This window comes from Xyrauchen texanus, chromosome 10 (assembly GCF_025860055.1).
Source record: "Xyrauchen texanus isolate HMW12.3.18 chromosome 10, RBS_HiC_50CHRs, whole genome shotgun sequence".
Classification (NCBI taxonomy): domain Eukaryota; kingdom Metazoa; phylum Chordata; class Actinopteri; order Cypriniformes; family Catostomidae; genus Xyrauchen; species Xyrauchen texanus.
The window spans coordinates 21,136,336-21,158,913 of record NC_068285.1 but is presented as its reverse complement, the minus strand read 5'-3'; the positions used below and the strand labels follow the sequence as shown (position 1 = coordinate 21,158,913).

The window sequence follows — 22,578 nt, the reverse complement described above, 5'->3', positions numbered from 1 at the left end:
TCACTAAAATCATGCTCACACACATATCCTTTATGTCTTGTGGCTATACTTTTGAAACTGAGTATTTTAACATTTACGAATTCGTCCCATTCACTTCCATTGTAAGTACCTCACTGTAACCCAGATTTTTGCTTTTTTTTAAAGATAAGGATATTTCTGGTAATCAACATTATGCCACAAATGCTGTCAATTGAGCTTAACTTGTATTGAATCCAGAACATTCCTTTAATTAATATGCATTTTTTTAAATGATAAAATACAGAAATGAAAATATACATTAACTACAGCAAAACCATTGTGATACATTTCTTTTATCAACATTTCTGTAAAATGTAATCTTAATGCAAGAAAGTTTACAATTTATATTAACATCTAATATAAGTAGTGGTGGTGGTGTAGTGGTCTAAGCACATAACTGGTAATCTGGTAATCAGAAGGACACTGGTTCGAACCCCACAGCCACCACCATTGTGTCCTTGAGCAAGGCACTTAACTCCAGGTTGTTCCGGGGGGATTGTCCCTGTAATAAGGGCTCTGTAAGTCACTTTGGATAAAAGCGTCTGCCAAATGCATAAATGTAAATGTAATATGAGAATTACTAAAGTGTGCATAAACATTTGCTCATGCCACACCTCCTTTAGACAGTAGTACCTTTGATTTAGTTTATTTATTATGTTTGTTAAATCTGTCATGTCTGTTTTGTAAAGGAATGTGTGTGCGTCTGTGTGTGACTGCATGTGTATGTGTGTGTGCATGTTTGTAAACAAAATGCAGTCCCAGTGAGAGAAAAGTGTGTGAGAGAGTATGGGAAAGAGGCTAGTGTGAGTGAAGTGTATATAAGGAAAAAATGTCATAGATGTACAAAAGAATCTACATATTTTACATTTATCCAAAGCGACTTACAGTGCACTTATTACAGGGACAATCCCCCCAGAGCAACCTGGAGTTAAGGGCCATGCTCAAGGGCCCAACAGTGGCATCTTGGTGGTGCTGGGGCTTGAACCCCTGACCTTCTGGTCAGTAACCCTGAGCCTCAACCACTGAGCCACCACTCCCTATCATCATGTGTAAAGCCACAATTGATGCCCGGGTCAGAATTGACCCTGCAAATGCAAAAGATGTAACTTTTTTGTATTAAATGGTTATATCTCTTAAAATAAAAAAAAGATTAGGTGTACTTGGATGGTCTTGACAAAGTCACAAAGTTTGGTTCCCGTACTAAAAACTATGTGGTATTTAAAAATGATCTACCTCTCCAGGGTCAAAAATGACCCGAAATTAATAGGATGGTTAAAATAGTAATTCACTCCCAAATCAAATCATGTTAATAAAGCACTTAAATCCTGTTCATTGCACAAAGTGATTGTATCGCTTCAGAAAATTTTGAATATAGTGCATACACTGAATTGATTACTTTTATGGTGGTATTATTTTGTTGTTGTTTTAATTTTTCATTATAGCTAATAAAACCTTAACTTAACCTTCTTGTGTTCCACTGAAGAAAAAAGTCATATAGGTTTTGAGCGACATTAGGGTGAGTAAATTATGATACAATTTTTCTTTTTGGGTGAACTATTCCTTTAAAGTTGTGCACAATTATGTTGTATAACACTCAGGCCAGCTTTACTTATTAGTTGTTAAAGTAAGCCTAAACATTGCAGTCTTCATTGTAACTCCTGCTTAGACCAGCTTAGACTAGCATGAATTTTACCTCATGCTGGTTAGTGTTATAGTTTGGTGCTGAATGGATCAGCATGGTCTGACAAAGTTGGATGACAAACTGGTGTTGACAGAACAACAGAACTGAGCAAAAACGAAGGTTTTCTGCCTTACCCCCACTGAGCATCAATGCACACTTGCACGTGCAATTGTCATTGTCCATATCTTTTGTGCTGAAGTCAGCGCCGTGGATAGCCAGACTGCTCTGCCTCCCTGCCGTTCCACTGTGACTCTTCAAGAATAACCTGAGACAGAGGGAGGACAGGGAAGAAGACGAAAAGGGAATAAGAGATTTTAACATTGAGGTCTTAGACAAGAAAATTTAGTGCCAGAAACATCCATATACTGAGAGCATTGTGAGAGATTTATGCAGATTACCCTCACATTCATGACCCATGTTTCAATTTTTGAGAATTTACATCAGTATTTGAGTGCATTGGCTGGAAAACCTCATACCTCATAATCCAGACACCAGATCACACTCAGAAACCACACAGAGTGTGGAACTCCGGTCCAGTCATCCACACTTGAGGATTTCAACCACAGATTCACAACCCTCACTTAATGCAGGCCCGTGTTCAAAAGTAAAAGTTTAATAATATGCAGCACTAGTGCCCAGAGTTTGGTTGTTGAAGGGCAGTCTTTGATTTTCCCATGTTGCTTCATTGTGTCATCAATAGTTCTGCCCAGGTTCTTAACCTCTCCAATTGTTATTCATTCTTACACATTCTCTCCAAAGTGTCATTCACCTAGCCAAAAACATGACTGTATAGCCATGCCAGCAAGGAATGGAATACCAAATGAAACATGCACAGCCCCACAAAACCATTTCCTGAAGATCATCTCCCCCCCGAAGAGCTTTATAAATCTCTTCTAAGAAGAATCTTGGAAAACGTTTTGGAAAATGTATTGTATTTTTGGTCTTTCAGGGATGTCTAAAGAGGCCTGTGATGCAACACATGTAATGTATTAGTGGCCAAATCTGTGATTGTGTGGTTGTCGGTTTTATTGTTAAGTGGACTTTTTTTCTTTAATAAATTTTATTGTACCTAACACTTCATCCATCATATGGACATTCTTCTAACAGGATGCGTAATAATTTTAAGACACACACAAATAACATATTGGTGGCAAACATTGTATGGTGTCATCATGCTCATTATGCTGAAGTACAGTGCATTGTTGCCGTCTCTATTCAAAGATTAACGGGCTGGATGTTTGCAGTTTACATTTACGCTTGCTGCCAAATCCTGTTCTGTATTCTGTTCCTAAGTGACATATAAGACTGCTTTTCAACATTCATTTGTTAAAGCACAAGTGCAACAAATATATACAGAATACTGTATATGCTACATGTTCATTCAGAAAGATATAACTTACTATGCATAGTTTCAGTCCTACAAGGAGAGTGTGTCAAACTTGCTGCAGTCAGATTTTCTGGGTGGAATATTCTGTTCATAGTTTTGTTTATGGTTTTTAAGGATGAGGGCATGTCATGAACAGTGGTGTGCAGTGCACGAACCGGGTAACCCTTCAATCCTCCACAGATGTAAGACTGCTTGCTCTGTCTGTAGCTGTTCATCATAGCCTCAGGTAGAGATGTAAATGCTTATGCAGGAAGGAAATCTTTTCTGATTTATGTTGGTTCAATGCATAAAACTCTCTCATCAGAGCTGTGAAGGGGCAGATAGCTGACACCCATCCCCCAAGTTGAAAATAATACATTTGATTCATCAGATTTTATATCACTCTGCTAATACAAATGAATTACAGATAAAAGCTCTGCATTGGGTTAAATGTTTTTGGTAGCCTTCAACAAGCTTCTCACAATAAGTTGCTGGAATTTTGGCCCATTCACCCAGCCAGAACTGGTGTAACTGAGTCAGGTTTGTAGAGCTCGTTGCTCACACACACTTTTCAGTTCTGCCCACAAATCAGATTGAGGTCAGGGCTTGTGATGGACATTCAAATACCTTGACTTTGTTGTCCTTTAGCCATTTTGCCACAACTTTGTAGGTATGCTTGGGGTCTTTGTCCATTTGGAAAACCCATTTGCGACAAAGCTTTAAGTTCCTGGCTGATGTCTTGAGATGTTATTTCAAAATATCCACATCATTTTCCTTCCTCATGATGCCATCTATTGTGTGAAGTGCACCAGTCCCTCCTGCAGCAAAGCACCCCCACAACATGATGATGCCACCCCCATGCTTCACGGTTGGGATGGTGTTCTTCGGCTTGCAAGCCTCACCCTTTTTGAGGACATTTCTCAAAAAATAAGATCTTTCTCTCCATGTGCACTTGCAAACTGTAGTCTGACTTTTTTATGGCAGTTTTGGACAAGTGGCTTCTTCCTTGCAGAGCAGCCTTTCAGGTTATGTCGATATAGGACTTGTTTTACTGTGGATATAGATACTTGTCTACCTGTTTCCTCCAGCATCTTCACAATGTCCTTTGCTGTTGTTCTGGGAATGATTTGCACTTTTCTCACCAAACTACATTCATCTCTTGTCTCATGGTGTTCCCATGATGTTTATACTTGCATACTATTGTTTGTACAGATGAACGTGGTACCTTTAGGCATTTGGAAATTGCTCTCAAGGATAAACCAGACTTGTGGAGGTCCACAATTTTTATTTCTGAGGTCTTGGCTGATTTCTTTTAATTGTCCCATGATGTCAAGCAAAGAGGCACTGAGTTTGAAGGTAGGCCTTAAAATACATCTGCAGGTACACCTCCCAAATGACTCTATCACTAGCTAATAGGCTAATTGCTTAAAGGCATGGCATAATTTTCTGGAATAGTCCAAGCTGCTTAAAGGCACATTTAACTTAGTGTATGTAAACTTCTTACCCACTGGAATTGTGAAATAGTAATTTAAAAGCTAAACAATCAGTCTGTAACCATCTGTTGGAAAAATGTATCATGTCATGCACAAAGCAGATGTCTTGAATGAATTGCTAAAACTATAGATTCCTGATATGAAATCTGTGGAGTGGTTAAAATGACTTCAACCTAAGTGTATGTAAACTTCTGACTTCAACTGTATGTATGGTCTACAGTACAATACATTTAAGTTGTTTTTGAAGTTACATATTTATATATTTTAATGCATCTATTTATTTAATTCACAGACATTGTTAAATAAACGGAGGAAAGAACGTTTCATAATTTGAATAACGTTTCCATCTCAGTTTATATCACCCTTTCTCTGAAGGGTTTGAAGGGGCTGACTGCACACCACTGCTCAAGAAACCTGTCCATATTAACATCTAATTTGATGTTTGATTGTATAACTTTGATATCAACAACAAAAGATTTAGGAAGGGGTTTTGCCTCCATTATAAATGAGCCTATTTATTTTGCAATTCTAACCAGTGTTTGGGAAGCTACAAGCTACTCATAACTTAAGCTACAGTCAAGCTACTCTTTTAAAAAGTAGTTAGTTACACTACAATTTACTAACAAGAAGTAGCTAATTACATGAAGCATTTGAAAATGTATATATTTTTAAAATATGTAACAATCACATGATAGTTAAATATTTATTTAATATGAATTTTAACAATCAGGGGACCCACTTTATATTAGGTGCCCTTAACTACAATGCACTTAACCATTTGATACAATGTTCTTATTATTTGCATACATGTTGTTGCATGTAATTACATTTAAAGTATTTGCATTTAATTACATTTGTTGTTACACTGTTAACTTTACGATAACGCTAACCCAACCTTTACCCCAAAACCTAACTATAACCCCTAATCCTAACCCTAATCTTCCACCTAAACCTACCCGTAACACAACCACAGTCACTGCAAATGTGGGAATTTTGCAGAAAACATTAAATACATAGTCTGTATGTATTTAATGTTAATACATAGTAGTTAAGGCCACCTAATATAAAGTGTGACCAAATTAGGGGACAACATTTAATTGAAAATGTAATTGTTTACAAAATATAAGCTAATAAATGTAGGAAAAAATAAATAAATAAATAAAAAAATATATATATATATATATATATATATATATATATATATATATATATATATATATATATTTGCATAAGAGAGTACATTGTCCCTATTTTGCACCTTAGTGTTGATGGTTTATATAACAATACAGTACATCATATTGAACGGACTGTTTATATTTCTCACAGCCTTGTTTTCCTTTGCATCAAATTAAATTTGGCGGCCATTGAGACAAAGTCTATAGCATCGAAAAAAATCTCTGAGGCATGCAAGCACAAGGTCTCTCTCTCTCTCACACATGCACGCACACACACACACACACACACACACACACACACACACACACACACACACACACACACACACATGTTGTGTTTCCATGTTTTATGGGGACTTTCCATAGACATAATGGTTTTTATACTGTACAAACTTTATATTCTATCCCCTAAACCTAACCCTACCCCTAAACCTAACCCTCACAGAAAACTTTCTGCATTTTTACATTTTCAAAAAACATAATTTAGTTTGATTTATAAGCTGTTTTCCTCATGGGGACCGACAAAATGTCCCCACAAGGTCAAAAATTTCGGGTTTTACTATCCTTATGGGGACATTTGGTCCCCACAAAGTGATAAATACATGCTCACACACACACACACACACACACACACACACACACACACACAACCAGGTGAATAAATAAACACCTGTTCATCTCTAGTCACTGCAACGTCTGGAAGCTGACAAGTAGGCCTATTCCAAGTGTCTCAGTTCATAGAAGAGCTCGAGATGTACTTCCTGATTGTCCAGTTACTCTTTGTCTCGCTAATGTTTCTGCATGTCACTATGCTCTTTGTTTCACTTTGAGCTCAAACATCTGCATGGCCATTACAGTTCCTCTAGGCTCCTTCTCACCAGCCTCATTGAACTTTTGTAGAATACACCAAGCCAAGATGTACCAGGAAAAGTTCTTCTGAAAACCAAGAATGGAATGAGATGTATTTGGTCTTTCACAACAGAACCCAGGGGAGGTGTTCAGTCCCCTTATATATAGTTTGTTAGTGTTCTTCTCCCGATATGTGACAATTATTCAGAGGGAAAGAGGATGCATGGGAAAGATTTTTCAAGTTTATGTGTTTGTTTCAAATGTTGTGTAAATGATTACATGAGAAAATGGCCTATGAGCATAGCTTGCAGTGTAGCGGAGTAACTTAGTAGTAAAAATAACTTATTTTATTCAGCATGGTTCATGAAATAAACCAGTTAAAAAATACTTTTATTCATTTGAGTCTCTGCGCAGACATCCCCTATGACTTATTTTGTAGTAAATTATGTATATAACTGCTGATGTTTATCATGAAAATGTCTAGTTTAGCTGTTCTTTGTGTAAAGTATACATTCAAATTGAATGCTGCCAACCTTATTAAGATCCTGTGCCAGAAAACTACTGCTCTTATAAAAATATAAAATTATAGAAATATGTGATATACTGTATATGATAAGTTATATCAATATGTCTAATATATATATATATATATATATATATATATATATATATATATATATATATATATATATATATATATATATATATAAAATATAAATATGCTCTGTAAAAATTATTTATATGATCTGATATATATTTACATTTACATTGTCACCTTAAATAGCTTCAGAATAGTTAGTTAAATTTGATTAGTAACTTGTAGTGTGGGAAACTACGTTTTCAAATGTAGTGCTTGAAATGTATTTAACTTATGAGTAGGTTGTTTCAAAGTAGCTTTCTCAACGTTGATAGCTTGTCACAAATATGGTCCCAACAAATAAGCTTTTTAATCACCAATAAACAATGTGTCCAAAAGTCCTTCCATTAACAAATATTAACCAATTCCCTTTTCAGGTAACAGCATAATCATTGTGAGCTAGCTCTATTTTTTGGGAACAAACCTAAACTGCTGGTCAACATCACAGCCTAGGAAGGGGGCTTAAGCAGGGAGAACAAACATAGCTCTTTTACAGCTGTGGAAAAACACAAACTCAACTGCTTCAAGTCACACGTGCCATAAGGGTTCATGCGTCAGAGCCCCTTTTGGTCAAACCAGAATTCCTAGCCAAAGATTGAAAATAAAGACTTAAATAACGTTTCCTCTCCACGGCTGTGGGACATGTCAAAAACCATCTAAGTACAGTGCGATAAGAGAGAGGCCCACTACTGAGAGAGACCTACAGTATGGTTAGCTCCTGTCGTATGCCTTTTATGTGTCACGCCCCATCTATTACATGCAGCGATGCTGCAGTGGTGATATTTTTTTTATTCTTTAATATTTCTTTAATGTTACTCTGCAATTTAATCTATGCATCTAGAAACATATTAAAAAATATAAAAATGTACTCCATTTGTTTATGCAGAAAGGTGACCTAGATTGTAATTTTAAATAAACACACTAAACTCACACCATTTATCAATATAATTTACCATTTATCAGGAAAGGAGCGAGCTGTCATCCACCAGAGGTTAGGGCGTGGCTGAGGGCGCCGACGAACCAGGTATTTCCTCTCTCTCCTCTCTCCATTTTGCCCTTTTTCTCTCCTCTTTTTTTTGTTTGTTTTTCCCTCCTCTTGTCCAACTTCCCAGCCCGGGGGGGTGTTGTTATGTACATCATGCCGGTGGTTTCCTGGCCTGAGGCAAAGGAGGGAGGAGTGTGACATGGAGGAGGGCGAGCTGGGAAGTGACTACGCATGCCCGTCCCCCAATCGGGCGAATCAGCCGAGGAGAGGGAAAAGCAGCAGAATGCGGCAGTTTGGGAGAGAGAGAGAGAGAGCCCACATGCAGCTGCAGTGTGCACGTTTGTGTTTATGCTTTCACTAAATTATGCTTTAATTTATCATTACACATTATTTTGATGGTTCGTCCGGTTCCCGCCTCCTCCTTTCCATTGTACCCTTTGTTACACAGGAAAAGCATAATTCAAACAAGAATTTGTTGTAATTCTGTTATAAAAAGTTTATGCTTAAATCAAACCAATGAAATTTTATTAAAAAAAATATTTTTTATAATCAAATTTTTTTAATTAATTTGAGATATTATATAGTCTTGTACTAATCTTCTTTTAAGGATGCTTAGAAATTTTTACTGAAAAACAGAAGGCAAAAATACTGATTAAGAAAATATGTTTCGCAGTGTACAGTATACTGTATGTATGCAACAACCCCTTAGCAGAAGCAAACTTCTTACAAAGAAGTCACTTCATGAGAAAGTCCATTCACGAGAAAGTGGTATTTCCTAAAATTGATTTCACCGATATTACTTTTTGACCTCATTTGGTTATAGAACTCCACAAATCAAGTACAAAGGTTAACTGTTAATAAAGAAGACTTTTGAAATTTGTCTGCAGACACTTTTGCTGACAGCTCTTTGGATGAACCTTGTGAAGTTTCTGGTAGACTCGAGCGGAGTATACACTCTTCAGACTTCAGCAATGTGGGTGCCAAGACCTCCAAACTCAATTCACATCAGCCACAGCTCAAGAGATCTTTGCATTACCATAAAGCAAAATCTGGGGATCTAAAACTTGGCTGTTAGTAGGAGACAGATATTAAATAAAGATGTAGCATTTGCTGAAAGTATAAACATATAGGGCATATGCTAGGTCACTCATGGTATTAGAGAAGTGATATTAGTAACATATTTCAAGGATCCATTTGCTTTACTGAAGCCACAGAGAACTGTTTTAAAAGCCAAATGTTGACAAAGTACTTATTTAATTTAGGCAGTTTTTCTTTTCAAAGTAATGCTGTCAACCTCTCTGCTATCTTTATCGTGTTATGTGATCCTTTAATCCAAATAAAATTTGGAAATTTTTCTTCTATTTATGCCATTCAATTTTCTGAATCTAGTTTTGTTTTTGTCACTCTATGTACTGGATCAAAAAGCGCTGAAAAGTAGGCCTTGTATTTCTAAGACGGATTTAAAAAATAAAGTCAAGGACATTGTGAGCAATAAAATAAGCAAATATTGCTGTTCTAGTGAGTAATTCCAACCCAAAGAATTTCTCTTGGCTTGAAACTGCTGTTCACATCTTTCACTAATCGCTTTCTTTTCCTAGAGTTACTTTTAACCTCGTTCCCTCTCCTACTATTTACCGCAGATTCTTTTAGGTTTTATTAAGTCCAAGATCTATAGTAGCTCCATAGGTAATTGCTACTTTTCTTTAAAATAGTTTTGGAAATGAAAAATGCTAAGCTAGTTAAATAAAGCTTAAAGGAGTAGTTCACCCAAAAATGTAAATTCTATCATCATTACTCACGCTCATGTCATTCCAAAAACCTGTCATTACGTCAATTAAATCAATGCACCACTTTAATATTTAGACATGGACTAGAGGTTAAATATGAGCTTTTGCGGATTATCAGAGAGTACCGACTGAAAGGGATAGTTCATCCAAAAATTAAGATTCTCTAATGATTTACTCACCCTCATGCCATTCCAGATGTGTATAACTTTATTTTTTCTGCAGAATTCTAATTAAAATATTTAGAAGAATATTTCATCTCTGTAGGTCCTCACAATGTAAGTGAATGGGTGCCAACATTTTGAAACTCCAAAATCCACATAAAGGGTGCATAAATGTAATCCATATTACTCCAGTGGCTAAATCCATGTCACAGAATATGATAGGTGTGGGTGAGACATAGATAAATATTTAAGATATATTTGCCATAAATTCTCTTACCTGCCCATTAGGGGGAAATATGCAAGAAAGATGTGAATCACCAAAAACAGAAGGAGAATGAGAAAGTGAAATTAAGGTGGAAATTGACTGAGCAGGGAGAATATATAGTAAAACAAGGATTTAAATATTGATCTGTTTCTCACTCACACCTATCAAATCGCTTCAGAATATATGGATTTATCCACCAGAGTCGTCTGTAGTACTTTTATTTGACCCATATGTGGATTTTGGAGCTTCACATTTTTGGCACCCATTCACTTGCACTGTATGGATCTTCGATCGTGTTCAGCAGATGAAAGAAAGTCAGGGATGGCATGAGGGTGAACTAACCATTTAAATATCAGTCTGTTACTCACACAAAGCTGTAGTATGGCTTCAGAAGATATTTAACACTTATGGACTACTTTTATGGCATTGTTTTGCCTTTTTTTGGAGCTTGACATGGTGTGGCAAGAGCTGGATGAAAATTCTTTAAAAAAAATAAAATAAATAACAGCATACAATTTTGTAATAATGGCAGAATTTTCACAAACACTTCGCTCAATCAAATATACAGAGCTGCCATGTAAACACAGGCGGAGACCGAGTGTCTGTATGGGCTGTGGGCATTGGAGCTGGGTCAGTGGCACTCAGCCCAAGCACATGAACAAGGCTGACCCTTGAGTGATGACCCCATCCCAGTGGAAAAACAGCATTGTCAGGTCCCTTCAGGGATCCCCAGATAATGACACCTATACTATATAACTTTCCTTGTGTAGGTCCAACCAGAAGCAAATCATGAAACTCCATGGCCTCTCCCAATTCTAACTCACACAATTAAAAAAAAAAAAAACTGGATGCTGTAAAACATCCATATAATGCTAAAAATTATTTCACTTGGAATTATGGTTGAATATAATTTTCAACTCCAGCATAAGTGGCTAATTAAAAGAGCTGGACAAAATGCTTCTGCTTGAAGAGATTTCCAATGTAATATATGACCACACTATTCAATATTCTGTAGTGATGTAAAGTCTTGTCTGGCTGCCAAGCTAACATTATGACAGTGTTGATCTTCTGAAGCAATTATGCTCCAGATCCATTCAGCTGATTGTTACACTCTCTGAAATTAAGGAGCTTCAGGACCCATAAGTTGTGTAAACATTGCTGTAATAGGAACCAATGAATTTCACCAGCAAATCCAAAATCTTCAACCGCATTACGGAAATCATACACATGATATAAATGGAGTAATGGGTAATTTTCTTCATTCTGTATTGCACTTTTCTCTTTCCATTTTTGCCTGATCTCATTTTCTTGTTCCAATTGGGCTTTCTTGACATACTCAATCACAATTTTCTCTATTATAGAAAATATGTTATAAAAATGAAAGATAATAACATCATAGTGCAGGGAAACTATACCATACATAATCACAAAACATACAAATGTTTATCTGACATCAGTGAATCCATTTCTCAATAAGAATAGAGAAATGAACATGGCACCATTAGACAGAACATTACTAAGAGACAGCAGTTAACAATGAACAAACAGCTGTAAAAACTTACTTGCAATTTCATTATGTTGCTGCTTTTGGTCTGCCTGTTTAGTAATCCTGAAACCAGTCGCAGTTTCCATTGCACAAGCCCAGATCAAGTTTTTAAACTAACTTTTAGGGGAAAATTGTGTAGAGGGCAAAGCTGTGGTCAGTTAGCATCACTGAGGCATATAGCATTACTTTGTGACAGCTGTAGATAACTATACTTGAGGTTTACCAAAAGAATGCATGTAAGAAAAAACATGATTGCAAATGTTACTTTTTCCATGCAAAGGTCAGATTTTCACATGTTTGAAAACCTGAAAACATTGAAAGCACATTGCAATATATTCTTTTGCACTGTAAAAAAACAATCCTTGATTAACTCATTACCGTTGTGTCAAATCCAAGAGCACTTCATATCAGTGACTATGATGAGGTAAAGCAAAAGTAATAAATAAAAGATTTATTAAGAATTTTATATAAAATATGAAATGAGTGAAGATCTCAAATTGACCGCAACCTTAAAGATTTACTATTGGAATTATTAAAGTGTCAAAACTAATATGCATTTGTAATATTATTGTCTAATAATACTGACTGATTTTTTGGATCACACCTCACCCCACTGCCCTCATATAACCAAAATTATTGCGGAAACTTGGTTATGTGAAAAAAAGAAAGGGAAAAGATCTTCATTATTTGTAATTTATTGCGCTGAGCATGGTATTCATTCAGCCAATTGCTATTTGCTCACATCAACCTTCACCCTTTATGTAGTTTGGAAATCATTAGGGCCGAATAACTGTAATAAACATGACGGTTAGTACTTTTCATGATTTAGGTTTTGGGATTACACTCAATTTCTCTGTGCAATTACTGCTGTTCTTATACCTACTCTCTTCTCATCTAGCTTTAAATTCAGGCATATACAACTGGCTGGCAGTCAGGAAAACATTTCCTGCCAGGAAAGTCTCCAACGTTGATTCCGATAAATCGAAATGCTTATTCTTCATAATATGTTAAGTTCTGAATTATCCATTGTGGATTCATGTACACGCGAGTGGATTGTGGGCAGCAAATGTCTGTCAAAAATGTTTAAGTAATTTTATGCGTCGTGTCTCTACATAGACTACAGTTGTGGGTATGTGCATGCAGATTTACAGTAGGGTCCAAAAGCCTGAGACTTCCTAAGGCTTCTATTTTTCCAATCCATTCAAATATTTCATGACAAATTCTATTATCAGCACATCAATTGAGTGAAAAATCGAATTGATAATTTAACGTGAATTTCAAAATGTTTTGGTATTGGTATGTTTGTCTTTAGCTTTAATGAGCGCAAACCTGATGATCCATGTCATCACAGCATGATTTGTGAATGTTTAAAAGAGCATCTGTTGTGCTTCAATGGAAGCAAGGAAACCTCAACTTTTTTACAAAAGAGTTAACATGGTACAAATTTGCTTCTATCTTATTGGTTACATAGAAATGGGCCAGAACCTTAAATATAAATTTTTTATTTTGTGTCATAACTTGAATTTATTTTAAACTTTTCACAAACCTAAAGGTGCTTAGAGATTTAAATGAACAAATAATAATAAAAAATAAAAAAAATCAGATTTTCAATGTAAGCTCAGACTTCGGATCCCACTGTATACATGTATATGCATAATGCACATGTGCTAATGTATGTGTGCAAAGACAGCTATAAACATCCTGCTGCTGCTGGGAACATACTAGATTCTACTATACCTACTGGTTGTGCTCTTTATATAAACAAGCTAAAAAGGTTTTCACTCTTTGTTTCAGATTTGAATCTGAGGGTGCAACCTGAACTGCCAGAGGTGTCAACCTTTTGCACACTTTTTCTTGGGCCAAAGAAAGGGTTTGTTTTGGCCAACATTCGCAAGAGGCAGTGTGTGATTACCATACCGCAACAGTCTAAAAGAACAAATCTATTTTTAGTGATGAGAATGTTGATTAGATTCCTGAAACTCTTAACAAGCACAGGCCGCTATAGGCCAGCCAAGTGTGTAAGATGCCACAGGGTAAAGTCCAATTTTAAAGCCCCCAAGAAATGTCTTGACGTAGAGTATTTCCTATTGAAATTGGGAAGTTGGGCCAGGACATACTATATAAAATAGATTATGACAGACATGTCAGAGAACTTCATTTTGGCTTTAATAGGGTCTTTAAGATTAGAAAGATTTGAAGTTTTTTATGAGGGTGTGCTTGTCTATGCTATACTTGCCCATGCATGAGTTGCTACATGTGCTGTGAAAAAAAAGTATTTTCTAAAGTGTATTCCAATCTTGTTTTAAAATAAGAAAATAATTGATAGACCTGAAAACAAAGAAACATTTGGCATTTAATGCAGCTCTTGTACACACATAAACCCAATTCCACCTCAGATTGACTCAAAACAAATATCTTGATTCCTCCCCATAGCTTTACCCAATAGCATTTATACATCCCACTGCAATAATCAATGTGAATGAACATAGAAGGTTAACGTTAGGCTGGAGGAATCATTACACTTTCATCATCTCATCAATTATATTTCCACACATGGAATATGACATATTGGTCCATAGCTCCCTATTCTGGACTGCACCTGACATCATTGTTGTGTGCCATAGAATACAGACAAAGAAAGGCTGAGGTTTTCCCTGATTTGTATAACGGGAACATGATTAGATGCGTTTTATAGTTTTTCCATGTCTTTTGTCTACACCGATTAACTTTTCCATCAAATCAGGTGTATCATGTGTATAACTTCACTTTTGAGTTAATGAAAGGGTTCTGACTAGAGTCAGAAATCAAACTTTGTAAGGCACAAAATTAAAACCATATAAAAAAAATAACATTGTTGCCCATTTATGTCAAATACATAATCAAAATAAATTCTTAATCTGAAAAGTTAGAATAATTAATTAGGACTAGAACTCAATTTGAAGAAATATATAAAATGCTACTAATTAAAAAAGAATATATATATATATATATATATATATATATATATATATATATATATATATATATATATGCATCAACGTGATATCAATGTGTATGCAATGTCACACCCTTTTAGAACCTTGGATGCTTTACTGGTTAGGATTACATTCAAAAGCTTCTAAATTCCAGTGATTCCAATGAGCTACTGATCAGCAAAAGTGCTTATGACAGTATCTACAATGAGTAATGAGCTGTTGAGCAATATATTTTTCTTGACACAATGCTGTACTACAATAATTAAAAACTTTCACACGGATGATAGGATGAATGAAAAAAGCAGAAAATACCTGTAGTTTTGTTTCTCACTGTCGATGCGGAACCAGTCGTACTGAGAAAAAGCCTGGTGTCCATCCCAGTCGGTCAGCTCCACACGGAGAGCATACTGCCTCTGATTGGTCAGAATGTGCACAAACTCGTTACCCAGCCAGTGTTCGGCCGACACACTCCCAAAGCCCTGGAACAGAGAGATGGACTCTGGGTCAGTACAAGTATCGACTTGGGTCATGCAAGTTCTTGGATGAGGCAGTGGGAAAGAAATTCCGATACAAGACATTTCAAACTTCATAATCAACACAGGAATGGAATTCCACAATTCATAATTTTTTTGGAGATAATAATTACAGATTTCCTGAAAAGTTTGACACATGAGGGTCTCAATAATCACTGGGCCATTTCTCATGTTTTGATGTTTAACAGCTGCATCAGATCTGGAAAGGCTGAGAAAACACACTACATTATGACATGACATGTACAGAAGAAAGTTCATTTCTGTGTAACGATAATGAACAATGCACAACCGGGTATATACTGTAGAATCTAAGTAAAAGGGTTCATTCCTGAATGACTGTCCCCTAAGTCACCATTCAGTGATACAAACAGTAATACGAAATATTAGTACTTTTGGTACAATGCTTTTTCATTCAGATTAGAGGACCAGAACTAACTGTTGTATAAGTTCTGTTGCATAAACACACAAAGGAAAAAAAAAAACTGTGATTTAACAGATAGATATTTTGGAACAGTTTCCATGTCTGTAATGTATCCATCCAGCTCATAAAAACAGCTGAAGGAAGGCTTCTGAAACATGTCATAATGTAGTGCAGGTACTAGCGACAGCAATAATTACAGTACATTGTAACAGAACCATAGCCCATCTTGAATACACCACAAAACGTTAGGGTGGCCCGAATGAGCAACATCTGTAATTAGTGTACCTTTCCCTGCAATCCTCCAAGCTCCAGCCGAATGAGCAAAATTTCAATGCAGTCCATGGAATATATAGGAAATGGCCATATTTGAGGCATACACATGCATTCATAACATTTATATCAGTGGTTCTCAACTGATTTAGCTTCAGGACCCAGAGTTTACATGGGACATCATGTGGTGAAGCAACACCATAGCAAAATTGTTTATTGTGCAAAAGTAAAATAAAATATCCCTAAAATCAATCATTGAAATGTGTTAATATTACTATAAACTATATTTTGATGATCTATTGTGATGTGTTCAGATCTCTAACAGGCTTGTTCTTATAGGTTGAGAGTTTGGTTTTTTAAATGCCTCCTTAATTTCAGTAGATTTATGGTCTCGGCAGCTAATTACGAGCTAATAATATGCGCAAAACTCATTGTGGTCGGCACAAATCATGTTTATCCTTGTTGCAATTGAACCGCTATTTAATGTAGGCTGAGTCATATTTTCATATAACTTGTGTAGTATCGTGATTTTTGAGGATGAGGTCCTGCCATGTCACACAATCTGTCCTTGTTGGTATATGCCTAATTTGGCTTCTAGCCGAGATGTGGCAAAATACCATCGTCCATAAAAAATAAAGTGTTTTCTCTCCACCCTTTTTAATGTTGATTAGCCCATTTATTTTGAGATCCTAACTTTTCATTATTACATGTTTAATTGCATTTCATTATTTGAATATAGCTTTATTTTTCCCTCTGTCTACAACCCTAAACTGTAAAAAATTATTGTATTAATCAGTATTTTCCAGTAAAGATATCTAAAATATTCTTAAAACAAGATAAATCTACTTGCAGAATTTCTTTCTTTTAATGTTTTAAGAGAACATGTATATCATGAATTAGGTTTCCTTTTCTTAATCCACTGGCAAATACTTTTTTTTTTCTTTCTTGTTTTTAAATAAAGTTTTTTGTTAGATTTATGCTTAAAATAATAATAATAATAATAATAATAATAATAAAAACCATTTGCCAATGGGGTAAACTCATTAATAAATATACATATATATATATATATATATATATATATATATATACACACACACAATATCTCACAAAAGTGAGTACACCCCTCACATTTTTGTAAATATTTGATTGTATCTTTTCATGTGACAACACTGAAGAAATTACACTTTACTACAATGTATAGTAGTGAGTGCACAGCTTGTATAACAGTGTAAACTTGCTGTCTCCTCAAAATAAATCAACACACAGCCATTAATGTCTAAACCGCTGGCAACAAAAGTGAGTACACCCCTAAGTGAAAATGTCAGCAAACAGTTTGTGGGCTTTCTTGTGCATCATCTTTAGAAGAGGCTTCCTTCTGGGATGACAGCCATGCAGACCAATTTGATGCAGTGTGTGGCGTATGGTTTGAGCACTGACAGGCTGACAACCTCTGCAGCAATGCTGGCAGCACTCATACGTCGATTTCCCAAACAACCTCTGGATATGATGCTGAGCACGTGCACTCAACTTCTTTGGTCGACCATGGCGAGGCCTGTTCTGAGTGGAACTTGTCCGGATAAACCGCTGTATATATATATATATATATATATATATATATATATATATAATTCATGAAGTCTTAAAGGAATATTTGGGGTTCAATACAAGTTAAGCTCAATCGACAGTATTTGCAGCATAATATTGATTAACACTAACATTTATTCTGACTTGCCCCTCTTTTTCTTTATAAAAATATGAATAAATTCAATCCGATTGCAGATGACGAATGTACTGTTTATATGTCGCTTAAACTTTGCATTACATGTATTCCGAACAAAAATACTGCGCATGCGAGGAGCGTCAGTCGTTGCGTTCTGAAGAAGCGGACAAAGGCTGAGAAAGTGAAAAAGTGTTTTTGCTTTGTTGAGAATTAAAAAAATGATATGCCAGAAAAGCTTTCTTCTTATGTTACTGACTCTACTTGGCAAACGAAGAATTAGAAGCAGCATCTAATAACAGATGTGGAATGGGAAAAAAATTATAATAAATAGGGACTTTAATCAACATCTGCGGAGGGAACACTACGCAAAAATCTCTAAGCAATAATGATGACGGAACAGCATATAATCATTCAAGAAAAAACAGCAAGAGAAGTAATGCTCACAGTGTTAAATAACTGTCAAAATGTGCTCTAAGTCCTCATGTTGGCGTAGTTACTTGTCTCAATCTGGATTGGTGGAGGATGAATATCAGTTGCCTCGGCATCTGAGGCAGTCAATCTGCGCATCTTATCACTTGGCTTGTTGTGCGCATTACTGTGGAAACATAGCTCACATGGAGGCATCATTGGCATCCACGCACAACTCACCACGCACCACGAGGAGGTTACCCCATGTGACTCTACCCTCCCTAGCAGTCAGGCCAATTTGGTTGCTTAGGAGACCTGGCTGGAGTCACTCAGCACACCCTGGATATTTGCAGCATAATATTGATTAACACAAACATTCATTCTGACTTGCCCCTCTTTTTCTTCTTTTGTCCTGTATATCTCTTTCAAGTGCACTCTTTAAAATTCCTAACATTTGTATTGGATTAGTTGTATTGTATGTATCAATTATATAATTATTATTGGATGCATTTCCATTTTTATTTCTTTTACTTTAACTTCTGTTAATTAATATCTTCTTACCTGTAAATAATTATAACATGGTGAATTTGGAAGCTCATAATTTTTACTAGGTTTGAAAAGGTATCCATTCCTTTATCAGTGAACATGGTGATATACACTCACCTAAAGGATTATTAGGAACACCATACTAATACTGTGTTTGACCCCCTTTCGCCTTCAGGACTGCCTTAATTCTATGTGGCATTGATTCAACAAGGTGCTGAAAGCATTCTTTAGAAATGTTGGCCCATATTGATAGGATAGCATCTTGCAGTTGATGGAGATTTGTGGGATGCACATCCAGGGTATGAAGCTCCCGTTCCACCACATCCCAAAGATGCTCTATTAGGTTGAGATCTGGTGACTGTGGGGGCCATTTTAGTACAGTGAACTCATTGTCATGTTCAAGAAACCAATTTGAAATGATTCGAGCTTTGTGACATGGTGCATTATCCTGCTGGAAGTAGCCATCAGAGGATGGGTACATGGTGGCCATAAAGGGATGGACATGGTCAGAAACAATGCTCAGGTAGGCCGTGGCATTTAAAGATGCCCAATTGGCACTAAGGGGCCTAAAGTGTGCCAAGAAAACATCACCCACACCATTACACCACCACCACCAGCCTGCACAGTGGTAACAAGGCATGATGGATCCATGTTCTCATTCTGTTTACGCCAAATTCTGACTCTACCATCTGAATGTCTCAACAGAAATCGAGACTCATCAGACCAGGCAACATTTTTCCAGTCTTCAACTGTCCAATTTTGGTGAGCTCTTGCAAATTGTAGCCTCTTTTTCCTATTTGTAGTGGAGATGAGTGGTACCGGTGGGGTCTTCTGGTGTTGTAGCCCATCCGCCTCAAGGTTGTGCGTGTTGTGGCTTCACAAATGCTTTGCTGCATACCTCGGTTGTAACGAGTGGTTATTTCAGGCAAAGTTGCTCTTCTATCAGCTTGAATCAGTCGGCCCATTCTCCTCTGACCTCTAGCATCAACAAGGCATTTTCAGCCCACAGGACTGCCGCATACTGGATGTTTTTCCTTTTCACACCATTCTTTGTAAACCCTAGAAATGGTTGTGCGTGAAAATCCCAGTAACTGAGCAGATTGTGAAATACTCAGACCGGCCCGTCTGGCACCAACAACCATGCCACGCTCAAAATTGCTTAAATCACCTTTCTTTCCCATTCTGACATTCATTTTGGAGTTCAGGAGATTGTCTTGACCAGGACCACACCCCTAAATGCATTGAAGCAACTGCCATGTGATTGGTTGATTAGATAATTGCATTAATGAGAAATTGAACAGGTGTTCCTAATAATCCTTTAGGTGAGTGTATTTTCAGACCTCTATCTGCCCAAAACTTATATTATCTATATATCAAATATATTATCTAATCTATTTGGCATGAAAACGGGATCTTTAGCAATTTCTTGTAAATTAACTATATCTTTCTTAAAGTGACTATTTTTCTTTTTTCTAACAAACTTCTAAAAGTACTATTAATACAAATATTAGCTATTAATTTAAATGTGTTGCTTTGTTTGGGTAGGAACATGGATATACAAATAGGTTCCCCTGTTGGATACATTTCTATCTTCCTCCATTTCACATTTGATTCTCTGTTCATCCAAATCAATATAGGTTGACTTTGGGCAGCTTTATAATCATTTATTACATTTGGGAATTCTAGTCCACCAAGCCTTTTTGACAACTTAAGAATTTTAAGACTTTTTAAGATTTCCTATTATCCCATATATATTTACAAAGTAGTTTATTCCGTTGTGTAAAACACCTTTTTAACATACTAACTAGAAGATTTTGAAAAAGGGAAATAAACTTTGGAAGAATTTTAATTTTATTCTCTCTATTAGTTTTGTAATCTATAGTAGCCTATATTTATTTGTAATAATTTTGAATGATATATAAAGTTTTAAAGAATTTAAAAAGAAGTTTTAAAGTTTTATAACAATTTAAAGAAATATAAAAGCTTTTATATTTAAAATAAATGTATGCCTGTGAGTTCTTGTTGTGGGCCTACATGAATTCACCTACGCATTGATATACCAGCTGTTTTATATTGTTTTTATCACATTAAGAATTTGTTTGCAGCAGTCCTCTTGAGCTCTGGTAGCAGCTGCTGTTTCTTCTTGTCCTGTAAATGTCTTTAATTGCTTCATAATTTTACAGTTATCACTTGTACTGTGTAAATCATGTGTTTTAAGTCTTCATGATTTCATGCTGAACTCTTGAGCAGTGTAAATTATTTTTATTTCTGTTATATGTTTTATATATATAATTTTTATAATCATCAGCTTTCATCAGAGAGGTAAATCCCGCTCTCTAGTGCGACGTGAATCACATTCTCACATATGATTGGATGTGTGCTGCAAACGTCACTCATTCACGTACACGAGCGCATAATCTAATCTTAAAGTCAGGATTGAAGCCTGGGTTGACAGAGAACATTGATGAGCTGCATCATGGTACCAATTAAGCCTGATTGGATTGGTTTAAATTTGTCAACCTGAAACCAATCCTGAAACCCCTAGTTCCTTCAGAAAACCTTCATGGTACAGGCCTCTGGCCATCCACATCGCTTTCTGTCCTTGTTAGAGACAGTTGTCCTTTGTCTTTGAAGACCGTAGTGCACATGTTTGTATGAAATCTTCAGTTTTTGGCAATTTCAACTGTGTTTGATATAATGGCAAGTAATTTTTTAGTACCAATTTAGCATGATTACTCAACGATAAGGTGTTGGAGTGATGGCTGCTGGAAATGGGGCCTTTCTAGATTTGATCAAAAATGACTTTTTTCAAATAGTGATGGTGCTGTTTTTTATATCAGTAATGTCCTGACTATACTTTGTGATCAGTTGAATGCCACTTTGTTGAATTAAAGTAAAGCAAAATCTGTACATTATTCCAAACTTTTGGCCGCCAGTGTATAACTCAAAACCTATAACCGTGTGTAATTTAACATAAGTTTTGAGGAGTATGTTTATGCTATTTACTGTTATATATGCATTTACATATATAATCTATCATATACGATTGACTGTCAGTATGGCAAAGAAGAAATGCTTTATAAATTATGGTTTCAACGTCAAAATGGGAGTGATGTCACATACACTCAATGGAACACAGAACGCCGTAACCACACCTGCTGCTTAAAGAACCTATTAAGAATGACACAACATCTTTTTTGCTTTATTTGATGTCATGAAAGAACATATGTACCCTACAGAATATTAAGTGCAAGCCCACATCCCCTTAATAATGCGTTTTGTTATTGCTTTGTAGGTTCCCACGAAGAGTATCATGTAAACACATATACGCACCATAACTCTGCGCTTGAGCGCAAGGTATTTTGAATACGATTGAGATTGGAATAGTCTACCTCTCTATATTAGATTATCTCCCTCAATTTCTTCTCTAAAGACATATTTTTTCTCTTTAGCTTTCAATATTCTTTAAATATTGTGACCGGTTTTATCTTCTTTTTATTTTTTTATCTACTTTGTATGTTTTAAATGTTCTTATAATAACCATTTTACCTTGTACAGCACATTTGTCAACCATGTTTGTTTTTAAAATGTGCTTTATAAATAAATATTTGATTGATTGATTGAAACATTGCTAATATTTTTATTTGAATCTGATTATTCTAGGTCTACACCACCCTCTTCAATCGGACGGAAATTTCATTCGGATTCAGCCCAATTGAATCATTTTTGTGTTTACATT

The 22,578-nt window shown here is 35.9% G+C and overlaps 1 protein-coding gene across 1 annotated transcript in view; it reads right to left on the bottom strand.

Annotated features, from left to right (window-relative positions):
- Window positions 1-22,578, bottom strand: part of LOC127650538 (angiopoietin-1-like) — an 80,810-nt gene that overhangs the window by 7,531 nt on the left and 50,701 nt on the right. Inside the window, exons 7-8 of the mRNA XM_052136005.1 lie at window positions 15,251-15,417; window positions 1,834-1,964 (exon numbers count right to left, since the gene is read on the bottom strand). Coding sequence (XP_051991965.1) covers window positions 1,834-1,964; window positions 15,251-15,417 — 298 coding nt within the window. The remainder of the gene's footprint in view (window positions 1-1,833; window positions 1,965-15,250; window positions 15,418-22,578) is intronic.